A 16,718-nucleotide genomic window follows, 5' to 3' on the forward strand; every position below is an offset into this window, starting at 1 on the left:
CTCTAAAAAGTGACAGAAAATGGCACCTCCTTACTTGGTAAATGTGCTACTGTTGTGTATTCAGACAGGGAAAACTTCATGTTAGAAATCAAAACCAACCTAATGGTACTGAATGTTTGTCACTCTGAAGTATTTACATGAATATAATTTAAATACCTTTTGATATTAATATTAGACTTCTAACTTCAGCATCTTCAAAAGCTGAAAAAGAATTAATATAAAAGTTCTTATGCTTATCTGCAGATGCTTTTACAATTTTTCTATCTAGAACCTAAAGGGGAATAGGTAGTCAGTGATGACTGGAGAGGAGCATGGCTAGTAGGTAGAATTAAACACGTCAGGGAAGTTGAACTTTCAAATGACTAGGATGTGTGTCCAGCCAGACCAGTGTGACCACACATGGTGTTAATGCTTTCAGACTGCTTTTTTCGGCACACCTATTGCCAGGCCAAACAAGTTGGGAAAATATTGGGATCTGAGGTCAGATCCTAATTAGTAGACTGAATGCTTGCTGGTGAACTTGCCTGAAGTTGCAATCTGATCATTTTGGGCAATGTGCCCTCTGAGGATTAAATACACTTAAGTAATTTGTATGCATATGTCTTCATTTAAAATAAAAACATAACAAACTCACTGGGTTTTGACGGGGAGGAGAAATAACCCTGTATTTGCTGGCTTGAATGACAAAGTTCTTATTGCTTAATCATCCTCACTCTGCAGAGCTGATAGTTAAAAGTGAGCTAAAAATTTCTGCTGCATCCTGTGCGTCAACAGAACTGCTTACCAAGTTCCAATTGGCTACATCTGTGAAAACCCAGTGAAAGCAGCAGTGTTACAGATGTAACTTAAGTCACAATTTGAAGACCAAGTATCAGAGGGGTAGCCGTGTTAGTTTGGATCTGTAAAAGCAGCAGAAGAGTCCTGTGGCACGTCTGTTAGTCTGTAAGGTGCCACAGGACACTCTGCCAATTTGAAGACCATAGATTCTCAAGATTAATTGTGGGTCTAAGTTAGACTGAAGAATGTCCAATGATGCTTGAATCAGAACTCAGACTATTTAGAGGGCTGAGTGTTTGGCGGGGGGTGGGAATCACCTTCTTTGTAAACGGAATGTATTTCCACAGAAAGAGGCCTAAACGTGAAACTCCATTAATGCATTTTATGTGACTTGTAAGAGGAATAGCTTACTGCAAAGTGACAAGCCTCGGGAATAAAATACCTAATGGGGTGTGAACAAGCATACTTCAAAAACTATTTTTAGGACCCCTTTGAAAACTGCCGAAGTTGTTTGAGTATTAGGTAGAGAATGGTTTTCCTTTATAGGCAAAAACAGATTCTTGAACAAGAAACGCATGGATACTACTTTCCTTTCCTGTCAATGTAAATTTGACTCCTAAAGTTCTTGGTTTCAGCTTAGTGATGAAATAAGGTTTTGGTCATGGACTCCAGCTGTAATTAGCTACTCACCTTTTTTGCTTGCTTTATGCATTGTTCTATGTTCAGAAAGAAACATATGAAATTTTCTTTGATTAAAATAGACCACTGGTAAGGTTGGGTTTTGTTTTGGGTTTTGTTTTTGGTTTTAAATCCTACTTTACCTGCTATCCATTAGTATATTACTATCTGTCATGCACCCATCTTCTGATGCCTCTTTCCTGCTCCACGCATGATGTGTGCCTCAGATGTTAATATTTGGGGATATAGATGGGAAAGAGAAATATAGTGAAATTTGGTTCAAGTTGTAGAATGTGCCCTGATATGTTTCTTAGGGAGCTGGTGTCATGAGATGCTGAGGGTCTGCAATATGACCCGATATCACACTGGGAGTAAGGAGTGAGTTTTGTTTCTAGTGTAAGGGTAATCAGAAACTTAATGAGTAGGACTTAGTAAAGGAAGTTGAATTTTTTAATATGGTACTTGAAGGATAGAATGTGAAATCAGTAGATTAAGTTGGCATAAGATGATCTGAGAGATTAGAGGACTTGGAGGATAACAATAAAAACACAGTAATTTGAGTAAACCTTAAATTATGATTATTGCAAACATACTTTCCTCAATGTCCTGGTGGTGAGAAGCTAGTTTGCTTTTTAGCTCTATCCTTTTGCTTGGATTTTGCTAGAAAATACACTACAGAAAATAAACCATAATCATTGGTAGACTTTTTTTGTGTTTTGAATAAAATGTTGTGATAAAAGTTCACCATCTTGATATATAGATATACACACACTCATTAACTCATTAGTAAATGCTTTGTGTTCAGGTCACTGTCGTATCTGTGTGTACCTTGTTTTCTCTGGAAATGTTTTATATTGTAAATCTGTGTAGTGGTGCTTGTATCCAAATATTATAAACCAACCTTTTTTCTAAAGTGATGGAAGCATGCTCTTGCTGCATGATCCTATATCAGGGCTCTAGCTCTGAATGATCTGTAAAAAGATCTAGCTGAAAGAGCCTTAAAACCATGAAACCACAATTGCCAGTCCCTGCCAGCTCTGTTTACTTATTACGGTTTATACAAGGAGGTCAGCCTGACCTGTACTATCAGAAGAACAAAGATGAGAATGGTAGAAGTTAATCCTAGAGCTAATGCATATTTGTTAGCAAAGTGCTAATTTTGTGTTTAATATATTCACTTTACAGGCAGAGTATTTCGTTTAAGTTCCAATTTGTAGATAATTGAGTAAAATCCTTGAAAGGTCTGAGTGCTACTGAACCAAAGGCAATTTCTGATTCTTTTGTGTAGATCCAAAGGAACAGACTGCAACACTGGGGTGGCAAACATTTTTTTCATCAATACTCTAATGTTCTTTTGTTTTTTTGTTCTTTTGCAGTCCCCAAAGCTCCGGAGATAGACCCAGTAGAGTGTCTGGTAGCTGACAACGCTGTAACAATAGTATGGAGAATGCCAGAAGAAGACAACAAAATTGATCATTTTGTACTGGAATATAGGAAAACTAATTTTGATGGGCTTCCTCGAGTAAAAGATGAAACATGCTGGGAGCTGATAGACTATATTAAGGGCACTGAATATACATTATCTGGTAAAGATACCCTCCTTAAAAAGTCATTTACCCTCCTTAAAAAGTCTTCTGCTCTTGAGGTGACTCTGAACGCAAACACTCATTTTTGGTTTTTTTTTGTACATTAGACACAAGGTGGGTGAGATAATATCACTTATTGGACCTACTTCTCTTGGTGGAAGACTAGCTTTTGAGCTTACACTGAGCTGCTGTTCATGTCTGGGACCAACATGGCTACAACAACACTGCAAACATAGAATGCTCAACTATACAAAACGCTTTCCGTTGAGGGGGCATCCTTATTGCAAACAAAAATGCTACTCAGTAAATGAATGTAGCCTCCAGATAACTGGTCAGTTACAGGGCCTTCCTATGCAGACCTGGGTCACCTTGTTTTTAGCTACTAGTCCTCATTATATACTAAATAAACTTTCCTCTTATTTTCTTAATCTAGAATATAAGGAACTAACCACAAAAATTATGTCTAACTTTAAGTGCTTCAAAATTTTTTTCAGGACTGAAATTTGATTCAAAATATATGAACTTTCGGGTAAGAGCTTGCAACAAGGCTGTGGCAGGGGAATACTCTGATCCAATGACTTTGGAGACTAAAGGTAAAATGACATGACAGTCTCGCATGAATGTGTAGAAAATAATATTGTAAACGCTGAGGAGAATTTAGCACTCTTTAGCTAGTCAGGCTAATGGATTTGAAATTCTGGTTCCAGAGAGATGAGGGATTTTAAGCTTAGACCTAGCTCACTAAGCTGTCACCTCTGACCCTGTCAGTTTAAAATATTTCTGGAGCCATATGTCCTTTCAAGAAAGTCATGGGTTCTTTTATTCCTTTTTTGTGTTTTTTTTTTTTTTTTAAATCAAAATCTTCAGCTCCAATATTATGCTGTCAGTTTTCCAGACTGCAGTTTCTCACTTACAGTTGACAGTGAAGGTTTAACTTTTTTTTTAGATTGCATGTGTGGTTTTGTTTTTGTTTTGTTTTTGTGTGGGTTTTTTCTCTTGGGAGGGTCTTTGAGGGTTTGTCACAACCTCCAGTCTACTTAAATCTAGCTCTTTCTGGAACCTTCAAGGCATTTATTACTAGACCTACAATCTTTTATAGAGAAGAAGAGTTTAAAAGTAGCTTTTCAAGAACTTCATAGCTGTAATTAAGGTGCTCAGTTTTATACTGAAGCATTCTAAAAAAGATGACCAAGTAGATGGTTTTTAGTCTGTTAGACTTAATTCTTATTGAAAACCAAAAAGATCAAACTGATGGGTTGTCAGGGTTCCTTCCCCACTCTGAACTCTAGGGTACAGATGCGGGGACCTGCATGAAAGACCCCCTAAGCTTACTCTTATCAGCTTAGGTTAAAAACTTCCCCAAGGTACAAACTTTGCCTTGTCCTTGAACCCTATGCTGCCACCACCAAGCATGTTAAACAAAGAACAGGGAAAGTGCCCACTTGGAGACGTCTTCCCCCAAAATATCCCCCCAAGCCCTACACTCCTTTCCTCGGGAAGGCTTGATAAAAATCCTCACCAATTTGCATACATGAACACAGACCCAAACCCTTGCATCTTAAGAACAATGAAAAAGCAATCAGATTCTTAGAAGAAGAACTTTAATTAAAGAAAAGGTAAAAGAATCACCTCTGTAAAATCAGGATGGTAAATACCTTACAGATAGTCAGATTCAAAACATAGGGAATCCCTCTAGGCAAAACCTTAAGTTACAAAAAGACACACAAACAGGAATATACATTCCATCCAGCACAGCTTATTTTACCAGCCATTAAACAAAAGGAAATCTAACGCATTTCTAGCTAGATTATGTACTAAGTAACAGAAGTTCTGAGCCTGCATTCCTGATCTGTTCCTGGCAAAAGCATCACACAGACAAACCCTTTGTCGTCCGTCCGTCCCCCCCATCCCGATTTGAAAGTATCTTGTCTCCTCATTGGTCATTTTGGTCAGGTGCCAGTGAGGTTATCCTAGCTTCTTAACCCTTTACAGGTGAAAGGTTTTGCCTCTGGTCAGGAGGGATTTTATAGCACTGTATACAGAAAGGTGGTTACCCTTCCCTTTATTTTTATGACATGGGTATTCTAGTTTGATATGTTGGCTGGCTTACCGACCTTTCAGTTTGCTGTTCCTGTCACACTTAAGCATTAAATTGAGGTCCAACAATGGAAAGAAATGCCTTTAAAATATGGTCCGCATTCAAAAAGAAACTAGCTGTATCTGCTTGTGCTTCCTAAACACTTTTTGGAACCTACACCAAATCCCAGAGATCACTGATGGATCTTGAGCATGTGCTCTTATAGCAGCAGGACCTCACCTATTACCTTAGATAATCTATATAAAAGGCTGTTTCACTACTACTATGTAAACTTCAAGAGAAACATCTAAAACAAAGCGGAGGCAATTTTCAGGACTTAATCAGATACAATAGTAGTAATCTTTACAAGGATTTGCTGCAACACAGTGGATATCCTGGAGAGCAGGGGGTTAATTAATTTAGAAAAATTGGCTAATTCATTTTGCTTCTGGTAAGTGCTGCTTCATGATGGACAGCTGCATTTGAACTGTGTTGTACTGTCTTTCAATTGAACTCTACTGCAATCTCAACTCTTAAAGCAATTATTTAAAAAATAGGCATATTGAAATGCAAAATGGAAGTCTCTAATGTGTTCTAATTAAGTAGTACCTATTAATATGGCAATCACTGTTAGGCTCCTTCCTTTAGCTTCAGAAGCATAACTCCCAAGAGGCTCAATTATTTTGCTTAGTCAGCAATAACAAAGATGGAACTTGCTTAAATTCCAGTGAGACATTGGATTCAAAGTATTGGCATAATTTTTTATCTTGGTTTTATATTGGGTAGCATGGGCCTCTGATCTCAATCTGTTTGCATATTGCTGTGGTTCAAGCTTGTGAATTGTGGACCCCTTGATCTTAAACACTTCTCCCTGCAGTAAATATAGTACTTGATGATGATAGCAGGACAGTATTCAGAGGAGAGATGAAAATCAAATCGCTAAAATGATGGATGCAGCCGGTTGGCTATGTCTATTCTATGCTGTCTTTTTCTCTCCCAGGGTGAAGGATTTGACACTAATTACTACTGAGTCTTCTTTAGTTGCTTACATCCTAATGCCTGCTTTAATCTCTGCAGGTCATTTCGCAGTTCGACTGTCCCTATGTATTTGCTGTTGCTTCAGCTTTATTGTAATCAACAGATTATGACGGTTAAATCTTCATCACAGAAATAGCTTGCAGAAGACAGTGTGATATGGAGTGCAGAAGATGGGCTTAGTTTTTTTGTCACTATCTCTCAAATTATAAATCTTGGAGTATAGAAAGCGTCTCTGATTTAATACTAACATTTTAATTGCTGAGACTCACCGATTTGAAGGTGTTCTGTGTGGCATGGTCCCAAGACTACAGTTGGACTGGCTGGATTTCACTTGTTTATAGTTACAAATGTCAGACCAATTATAAGGCTACATTTTTGTCACAGGTATTTTTAGTAAAAGTCATGGACAGGTCATGGGTGGAAACAAAAATTCATGGCCTGTGACCTGTCCATGAATTTTACTATATACTCCTTACTAAAACTTGGGTGTCTGGGGGCAGCCTGGGGGTTGCTGTGGGGGTGGGGCGGGGGCAGGCTCCCTACCCAGCTCCTGGGAAGTGGTGACCCTAGCTCCATGTGCTGCCTCCACTCCGTCCCAAGCCTCAGTTCTGCAGCTCCCATTGGCTGGGAACTGTGGCGAATGGGAGCTGCTGGGGCAGTGTCTGCAGGCAGAGGCAGCATGTGGACCTAGGAGCTGAGGAAGGGGAGTTCCTGTTGCCCTTCTGGGGAGCTGCCCCCTCCCCAAGCTCCTGCTGCTGTAGTGGGGTGAGGGGAGACCCAAGACTGCCCCAGCAGCAGTCAGTGCGACGGTCCCAAGGGCTGCCGAAGCTGCTCAGGCAGCCCCCGGGCCAGCCGTGCCAGGCTGCTGCAGAAATCGGAGGTCACAGAATCTGACCTCCATGACAAATATGGAGCCTTAACTATAATTACTTGATTTTTTTTATAGTGCATTGTTGTCTACTACTCCTAATTTTTTTTCTTGTAGACAGCAGGGGGAGATAATCCATGTGTTTTTTACTCTTTGAAATCTTGTCTTGACCAGCACTTGTCTTCAGTTTGGACAATACATCGTCTCATCTGAACCTGAAAGTTGAAGATTCTTATGTTGAGTGGGATCCTACTGGAGGCAAAGGCCAAGAAAACAAAATAAAAGGAAAAGAGAATAAAGGCAGGTGAGAACTTTAACTCTATCTGTAACCTGAAGTCTTAGATTGAATAAGGTTAATATGTTTAGAGTGGCAAACTATTTTAGGGCACTGTTTTTGCTTAAGATACTTAGTATATTAGTTTTGAATTAGCATACCATGAAACGCTGATTCCCTGGACCATAGGGTTGTATTAAAGATTCTTAAATAGGGAGTTGTCAGGTATTCCTGACTTCTTGGACTGTGGACACAGCCCAGGAAGTGAAGGGAGGAAAGTCAGTAGTATTCGTAGCTGGCACACTCCTGCCTCTGTGGGAGTTTGCATTACTCCTTATAATCTCCAGTCACTCATCTGGTTGGTGTAACTGTGGACACCGAAGGAAATTTCATCCGGACATTTCTATTTGGAAGAAATGTTGCTGTGATATAGGATGGGGAAGGCCCAAGAGAAGGATAAGGCATGTAGCCCCACTAAGAGGAGACATTCAAATAAGCCACTTCAAATATTTGAAAAGAAGCCAAATCAAGAGTTAGTTTTAGATTCAAGACCTTCTAACACCTACCAATCTGCTTTTGTGAATCCAAGGAGTTGTATAATAAATGTGGCCCAAGTCAAAGAGATTCAGCCATCTCCAATTATTTCACTTTTGGACAGTAATTATCTGAGCTTCAGATCTGACACACTTAGGTACGGTAGAACCACCAGTTCTAAGAATGACTGAGTCAGTCTTGCTAATATTGTATTGTAGATGGATGGAGTTGGATAAAACAAAAGAAAAACGGCATAAAGAGAACCAATCCATGGCCCTTTTTTGGAAAGAGTAGAGGTGTATTGGCATACCCTGAAAAGCTGTCCTTGACAGACATTTCCATCTCCATAGTCATGCTACATTCTTTGCATCAGTTGTCTGCCAGACTGCTGTTCTCAACCATGGAGGCAGATTGCTTTCCATGGCATTGTATAAATACCATTTTTTGTTTAAGTACTCTAGACCAGTGGTTCTCAACCTTTCCAGACTACTGTACCCATTTCAGGAGTCTGATTTTTATCTTGTGTACCCCAATTTCACCTCACTTAACTACTTGTGTACTTTTTAAATCTGATTTTGTAAACAAGTGTTACAGCACACTAATATTGAAAAATTGCTTGCTTTCTCATGTTTACCATATAAAATAAATGGATTGGAATATAAATATCATACTTGTATTTCAGCATATAGTACAAACTGGTCATTGTCAGTATGAAATTTTAGTTGGCACTGACTTCGCTAGTGCTCTTTATGTAGCCTGTTGTAAAATAGGCAAATATCTAGAGTTGCTGTGAGCTCCAGAGATGCACATACCCCTGGTTGAGAACCACTGCTCTAGACTTTCAAGCTTGAGGTCATCTCAAACACACTGGATAAAGGAAAGGGGGAAGAGGCAGAGTCTTGTACTTGAGTAGTCTTGAGTCTATTCATGTATTAGCCTTAATTATATAAGATCTGTCATACCTACAAGTGGTGTATATAGAGGTGTTTTGGCTGCCCTTAACTGCCTGTCAGTTTATCACTGTTGATGAGGCATTCCCCATGACTGTCAGCTGTTTCAACTTCTAAACTTACTATCTTGCATCAGATATGGACAGTAAGGGATGAAATGGGTAACCTGTCAATTAAAAAATTGAATGAACTTCACATAGTAGGATGCAATTCCAGTTTGGGCTGCGTCATGGAACCATAGTTGATGAATGAAGGAGAAAGGATACTGATATTTCTAAACTATTGTCAGTGAGGTTACCAACATCTTTTGATAGCAAGGTGAGTAAAATATCTGTGAAAGTTAGGTTTCAGAGTAACAGCCATGTTAGTCTGTATTCGCAAAAAGAAAAGGAGTACTTGTGGCACCTCATGCTCAAATAAATTGGTTAGTCTCTAAGGTGCCACAAGTACTCCTTTTCTTTTTGTGAAAGTTAGAGGGCTGTGCAATAAAGATTGTAGCCTTTACTAAAGATTAAGCTTTACCAGAAGGCCAAATCTAGTTAAATTATCTTTTTCTCTAAATATCATATAAAATCTTACTTAGTCAAGACTTATTTGTATAATTACGAACATCTAATGTGACACACATTCAGTTACCTAACATTAAAACAATAAATGCCTTCCTGGCTGCTGGTGGTTGCCAGTGGTGTGACCAGTTTTGAAAGGCTGATAAGATTTGTCTCTAAAGCTAATGTGTACAATTTTTAGTAGTAACCTCTTTTAATGATTGCTTATTTCTGTCTGACAGTGGCCAGATTACAGTACTGAAGAACAATACAAGGTGATAACTTACAACTTTTCTAGTTCTAGGATCTAGCCTCTAGCTTTGCTGAAAATCTTCAGAGTTTTTCTTTTTAATACTTGCTCTTTCTCTAGATAAAACATGAGCCTATCCAACAGCCTTCATCAGTAACCAAGACAGTACCTTTTTTTTTTGTCTGCTTTTATTTAATGGGCTAGTAATCTAATCTTCATCCATGGGGAAGGTTGATGCAGTCCCCGTTCTCTGGAGAACAGCCTGTTACCCTAAGAGTGGGATATGCCATAACTCCTTTGAATCAAATGGAGCTGTACATGCTCAAGTTTCAATACAATCTAACATTAATTTATATTACCATTGTGCCTAGAAGCCCCAGTCCAGTCCCCTTGTACTATGTACTGAACAGACACAGAACAAGACAACCCCTGCCCCAAACAGCTTACTGTCTTTAATTCTTAGTTCTTCAAGTGCTTGTTCATGTCAGTTCCAGTCAGGTGTGTGCGTGCCATGTGCATGACAGAAGCTAGAGGAAAAAAATCTTCCAGTATCTGTAGATTTGGCCTGGGTACCCCCTGGAGTCACGCCTTCATGGTGCCCAATATAGGGCCCTGCCAACCTCTCTCCTCCTCCCCGCCCCCCTGTTCCGTCTTACCACCTGTGACAGCTAGTTGGAACTCCCTGTTTCTCTCGCCTCAGCAAGCGTGCGTTTGCAATGTTCATGTATACAGTTAGTGTTAGTTAGTTAGTTAGTGTAATAGTTTTTCTTGTGGGGGGGTCCCCCTGATATTTTCTGGGGGACACCAGCATATGCTTACATCTCCAGGCTTTACACAATGCTCGGACTGTGGCAGATTTATGCCGAAAAGTGACCTGCACACTTCGTGCTTGAAGTGTCTTGGTGAGGGGTACCTTCGAGACCATTGCAAAATCTGTAGATGTTTTCACCCCAGCACCCTTAAAGACAGGGAGAAGCACCTCCGAGTGTTACTTATGGAAGCAGCACTTTGGCCTCAGTTGGAACCTGGCGCAGCAGATCCGGCCTCGAGTGCCACATCCTCAGTTCGCAGTGCTCAGCACAGTCAACGTGTGAGCTGGTGCCGAGGAAGGACTCTGCTAGATACCCTCGGCACCACCATGGTTCCATCCACAGGTCCCAGACATCGGTGAGGCACCGTTCCCATTCCCCAGTGCCCCTCAAAAGGAAAGGCCGACAGAGGACACTCCCCGACCAGGTCTAAGGACCAGTTGGCCAGCAAGCCCCCATCGGGCACACATTCAGTGGGGACTCCGTTAATTCCTGCCCTGGGACGAGTCCAGTTGAGTCCGGGCCGCACCACTCACCGGCCTACTGCCGCAAGGCGTTATAGCTCCCTTCATGCCAGAGGCGTTTGAGGCAGCAGCAAACCTTTTGGCGCTTACGGCACCACCTTCACCTCCTAGGCAGGTGAGGTCGCCGGCACCGGTTCCGGGCACCATATATTCTGTGGGCAAACCGGTGGTGATGTCTGCCATAAGACCACAGTCTCCGTCGCATCGGCCTGCAGCACTGGCGACCCATGTGGGGGAGCCACTCCGGTCTCCCAGTTGGCACCGCTCTCCAGCATCAAGGGGCTCCGCTCCTCCGTGGTCATCAGAGACCTCTGTTTGTTTGTTTTATGGGATCAAAATAGAAATACACTGTTGCCCAGAATCTCCTGTATCTTCCTCCCCCTTCTCTTTTTCTCTCTCCTCCCCCTTGCACTTCTCATCATGCATACATGTTATAAACTTGACTGCCTGGGAGGTCAGCAGCTTTGGGGAAAAACTGCTCCTGAGATTAGTATATTGTCCTTAATTTTAGTTTCAGGAACCATGCCAAAGAGTAACTTCTTTTTCTGCTACTGCTTCTAGAGACCACCACTACTTGTTCTGTTATCTCTTAGATTTCTGTGCACTGCTCCCTTCATGGACATAAGATTGTTCAACGCATAGAAAAATTCTAGCCAACTCTCGATATTTTTCTCTGCGGAAGGAGCCAGTCACCCTGCCCAGTCTAGCATGTAAGGTAGGCTCTATTCCAGGAGAAGCTATTAGACAAGCTTTCTGGTTCTTCATGCTGGAGGCTTGGGAGAAGCTACTGCCCTACCTTCTGTTCTGGACTGTCTTTCCAAGACCTGCATTCAAATAAAATTTGAAGAAGGCCCAACAGCAAGTGATAAGCTAACAAACTTGTTTTGTGCCCATTTTATCCCAGACTTACTCCTCTGATTGGTAGTTTGTGTGAAAAGGACAGCTTAATTTTTTAAAAATACACTATCTTATTTACTCATTTTTATCCAAGATAGTAAAGGTTACTGTGTGAACTGTTAAAGGCTGTTGGAGTCATGTGGATAAGGTCAAACCATTGGAAGAAATGGTCATTTACAGACCACTTTTTTTCAAATAAAGTAGCATATTTTCAAAGTTTGAAGTAACTTGTTCAAAATTGAGTGGAGGAAAAATCCCAACTTGCAAAATGTCTGCTTTTATTATGCTGCCTTTGTCTGTCAAATGAGTCTCTAAATGACCATGTCACTTTCTGCATATCTTGTTGGAAAATCATCTAAAGGAAAATCTAAGCCCTCGCTTCTGATAGACAGAAGCGGATGGCTTCTCAGCAGTGGCGTACGTGGAGCAGGATGGAATGTTGCAGTGGATATTTTCCCCTCTGAAAATATGCTTTAATTCTTGGCTTTGCTGTTTTTCATGCTTTCACTTATTTCCTTTTCTTTTGGTAAGTAAACTGCTACTTTTTATTCCTATTTATCACAAGCCTTTAAAATGTTTCAGTTGGCTTGCTTAGAAACTGTTACATGCTGCTTTTAAAGTACCATTATCTTATTTTATACCCTCTTCTTGCAGTATTGTAGCCATGTTGGTCTCAGGATATTAGAGGGACAAGGTTGGTGAGATAATCTTTTATTGGACAAACTTCTGTTGGTGAAACACAGGCCTGAAGAGGTCTGTAGCTCAAAAGCTTGTCTCTTTCACCAATAGAAGTAGGTCCAATAAAAGACTATCCCACCTACCTTGTTCCTCTTTTTGCAAGCCGTTTAGGAGCTGCTATGATATCCTACAATCTGGCAAATTCAAGCCTGCTTCTTAAGGTGTATCTAAATTACAGTCAGGTCAGGGGATATGACCAAGTGTATTAGCACAATTTGAGAACACTATTAATCTGTCATGCAAAATGCTAGAATTGGTCTCTGAACAGTTAAATGCTGGAACCTTGAGACTATAGGCATGCACTTGAGGAACAAAATTCCATTACTCTGCCATTACACAGAGTGATGTTATAGTTAAAAAAGATGTTGTCATTTCAGTATAGATTAGAAATAATTCATGAGGAAAAAGTGTTAAACTTTTATAAACAGGAATTATTGTGAATTTTCAGAAATAACCATGGACTTAAACATCATCCTACAGTCTCAGCAACAGAAACACTGCAGTGTTGTGCTAGCAATGAGATACTAACAATTAATTAATTAATTACCTAGTTGTAAAGTCAGTGGAGACAAGGCACAGGTGATCTTTCTAGCATTGTACCTAAACAAGGTCAACACCATACCCGCCACCACATTCATAGTTGACCTTGCCTAGTTGCGTTGTGGCGTAAACGACAGAACATTGTTTCTGCTAGGATTTTGCAGTGAGATAACTAAGCTGTATGTTCTCGCTGTAAAAACACTTTCTTTTTTTGTGGTGGTGGTGAAGATACAGCCTAAGTCATCTAATCTGAATGAAAAGCAAAACATTGCATTAGTAGTGAAAGGTAAACTTTAATCCAAGTTGCCTAACTAAGCAGTCTTTTTTTTTTTTTAAGTTCAATGAAATCTCATTTTCTGTTCAGACTCTTCCCTTCTCAAATCTTCACTTTAGGTGAAGATAACCTCCTCAAATGCCCTGTCTAGGCCTGAATTACTAGAGTTGTTGTGGTGTGGGGCTTACCTAAAGAACAGTAAAATGTTTAGTCTAACTAGATTCTTTCTAAAATATTGGTTCCCACCCAACTGATTCCCTCTGTAAAGAGGGATAAAATGCTGTAAACAAAAACAAAACTTTACCCTGTCCTGTTATTTCTGGAGCACTTTTCTCTTTTGAAGTCTGATTAGAGAGCATTGGTCTTGCTTTAGTACCTGAAAAATGCCCTATGAACCCCACCCCCCTTTTTTTAAAGGTTCTGTTTCATAGGACTTCTGAGTACTTTCACACTACATGTCTGAGAGTAGATATATTAATGAATGTAACAGCCTTGAGAGGCTTCTCCAGTACGGTAACAAGTAGACCATATCTACTCCCCTACATTTTTTTGGTCTGATCATCATTCTTGAGTGGAAGAATATTGCTTTATAAGCTGGTTTTAATGCATTAAAAATTCTTGAGCTGCTGAATCTTAGCAAGCTTTTTCCACCTCCATCATCTATTGTATCTAATATTTACAGAAATACTAGCATCAGGCCCATTATATTCCATAAAAGACTTTAGATCTTCAATATCTCCTTTAAAAGATTCTCTTCAGTGTTACTGTAGCATTGTTTGCCTCTTGGAGTCTTAAACTTCTCTAAAAATATAATAAAGTGCACATAGGATTTATCAATGGGTGGATAGACCTGCTACTTTTTTCTGCAAGCAACTTAAAAATTGCAGTGACATTCTAGGCTGTGTTGTGATGAACATCAACACTTTGTCTCATGCTTCACAATACACCTGAATATCAATAAGTGACCTGCCATGTTCATTATTTGCCATTTTCCAACATCTAAATTTGTTATCAAAACTTTCTAGGTTTCTGCAAGCAATGGGGGGAAACTTATTACCTCTTGCATATAATTTGAATGACAGATGGCTCATTTAAATTCTAAATTTTGATTTTACTCTCCTCCCATTCACTTGTTCAACTTCTCCTGGCTTTCCTCTTCACTACCTCATCTTCATTAAATCTTTTTTGTTTGCTTTTCATCATCTTCCCTCTTAGTCAGCCCTCCTTGTGCATGATCCCTAGCTCACTTATATATAGAAGGGTTTATAGTGCAGCTAATGGCTGGTCCAGCATGCCACTTGAAATTGCAACACAAGCACCTAACACTTCAGGCATGATTCACATAAAATAATCTGTATCCTGCAAGAGAAATAAAACTTCCTGTCCATTATTTGACTGGTCTATAAACTTCCCCATACCGGAGTGCAAATTATTTTATTTCTTTTATAGAAGTGGCACACCATCTCCAAAGAGGACATCTATTAGTTCGAGGTCACCATCGATAAGGGGCAGCAGAGATCGCTTTACTGGTGAATCGTACACAGTGTTGGGTAGGGTGAATTTTTTGCTTTAACTCTTACTTAGTGTTGAGCAAGGGCAGATAGATCTGGGTTTCCATCAGGAGACAATTTGTAGCTTGTAATCCAAGGTTTTTCTGACAATGACTTCTGCAACCTGGGCTCAGACTGGGATCTGTACGCTAGATTCTCCTTTTCAGATCTGTGCAGAGATCCTTGTGCTCATTCAGGGAGTGAAGATACTTATGTATGCAGGAAATTCTAGCATTTAAGAAGTAGTCTTTTACTGTAAGGTTATCCAAAAGATAGCTAAAATACTTCTGCTAAATGACTTTTCTAATGTGCCAATTGTAATAGCATCAAGGTGCACTTGTTTTGTTAAATACAACATTCTGTTAAATTACCTGTTTTCGGTAGAGAGCAGAAAAAGCCTCTCTGTTCCACCTTTACTGAATGTGATGAATATACACAAGGTTTCTAATAGTCTTAAATTTATTGGATTTTGGTCTGTTTCCACTAGGCTCACTGTCTACAACCTCTAAGTCTTTACCTAGTAGTTATTTCTTGAGTAGGCTTCATTGTTTTGCCCAGTGAGAAGTCTATCCTGTACTGCATGCGTCGGCGTAAAGAATAAAAAAACCTCTACATCTGTGGTCTGTTACAGGAGACACTGCTATTGAAAGTGGACAGCACTACTGGGAGGTGAGAGCCCAGAAGGACTGCAAATCCTACAGTGTGGGAGTAGCATATAAAAATCTGGGAAAATTTGATCAACTGGGAAAGACTAACACAAGCTGGTGTATCCATGTCAACAACTGGCTACAAACCACTTTTGCTGCAAAGCACAATAATAAAGCCAAAGCCCTAGATATGACTGTTCCGGACAGAATAGGAGTGTACTGTGACTTTGATGGAGGTAACTTTATATTGTTGTGGACTTCATAGATTGAAATTTAGTAATGGATGGGTATTGCCAAATTGCAGGAGTACATAATACTGTAAATGTTGTGGAAATACATTAGGATTCAACCTTAGTTTACACTAATCTGCCTTTTCATGGTGAGGAGGGAGACCATATTGAGAGAGAGATGAAGGTACTGTACATAACTGTCAAATTACTTAACTCTGATTTTCAAATGGAGCCATGAACACTGGAAACTTTTCTGTAACACAAATTTAAAGTCTGGATATAATGTGTGAGGGGAGACTTCTGAAAAATGGCGAAAACATTCAGCGAATATGGAACTAAGAGAAATAGACCTACACCTTGTCCTACCTCTCACAACTTACTTGATAAATAAGTAGTGAAGGGTTATGAACAGAAAAGTAGTTGTTTAATGGCAATATGTTGTAAATCGCTGTTCCATTTTCAGATACCCAGATGAACTTGGATTAACCAAAAGATGACTTTAGCTATTTCTCAAATGGAAAGAGCAATAAAATAAGACTTTTAAATACTACCTAGACAACCAGTACTGTGGAAACTGCCACTAGAATAAAACTAAGCTTGGAGGTTACCTGGGCTTACGGCCTTGGGCTTTCTCTTTCCTTGCAAGTTCTGCGAACTGACTTGCATTGCCTTCTCAGCCCTTACTTTGCAATGCTGCCACAGATATTTTGGACAGCTGCTGTTCTTACATCTGTACTGTACTCTTTGGCCACTGACAGTAGGTGGTGACCTTTTCTATGCAATAAGGTAACCAGGCTAACACACAGCTCTGTAAAGAGGGTAGTATTTGATTGTTTGCTGAAATAAGGAAGTGGACTATATGGCACTAATTGAAATTCCTTTTACCTTAGTAAGAGATGTCTTTTTTTTTTTATCAAGTACCAACTCCTCAA

General features: G+C 39.9%; 1 protein-coding gene across 4 annotated transcripts in view; it reads left to right on the top strand.

Annotated features, from left to right (window-relative positions):
* FSD1L (fibronectin type III and SPRY domain containing 1 like) overlaps nucleotides 1-16,718 on the top strand; it is a 63,532-nt gene that overhangs the window by 39,559 nt on the left and 7,255 nt on the right. For 2 of the 4 annotated variants that reach the window (XM_048850672.2, XM_048850675.2), the window contains exons 7-12: nucleotides 2,832-3,041; nucleotides 3,536-3,634; nucleotides 7,199-7,328; nucleotides 9,570-9,602; nucleotides 14,809-14,909; nucleotides 15,541-15,792. In XM_048850672.2, the coding sequence (XP_048706629.1) occupies nucleotides 2,832-3,041; nucleotides 3,536-3,634; nucleotides 7,199-7,328; nucleotides 9,570-9,602; nucleotides 14,809-14,909; nucleotides 15,541-15,792 (825 nt within the window). The remainder of the gene's footprint in view (nucleotides 1-2,831; nucleotides 3,042-3,535; nucleotides 3,635-7,198; nucleotides 7,329-9,569; nucleotides 9,603-14,808; nucleotides 14,910-15,540; nucleotides 15,793-16,718) is intronic. The other 2 variants (XM_048850673.2, XM_048850674.2) reach the window with 2 other exon arrangements.

This window comes from Caretta caretta, chromosome 5 (genome assembly GCF_965140235.1).
Source record: "Caretta caretta isolate rCarCar2 chromosome 5, rCarCar1.hap1, whole genome shotgun sequence".
In the NCBI taxonomy this organism is placed as follows: domain Eukaryota; kingdom Metazoa; phylum Chordata; order Testudines; family Cheloniidae; genus Caretta; species Caretta caretta.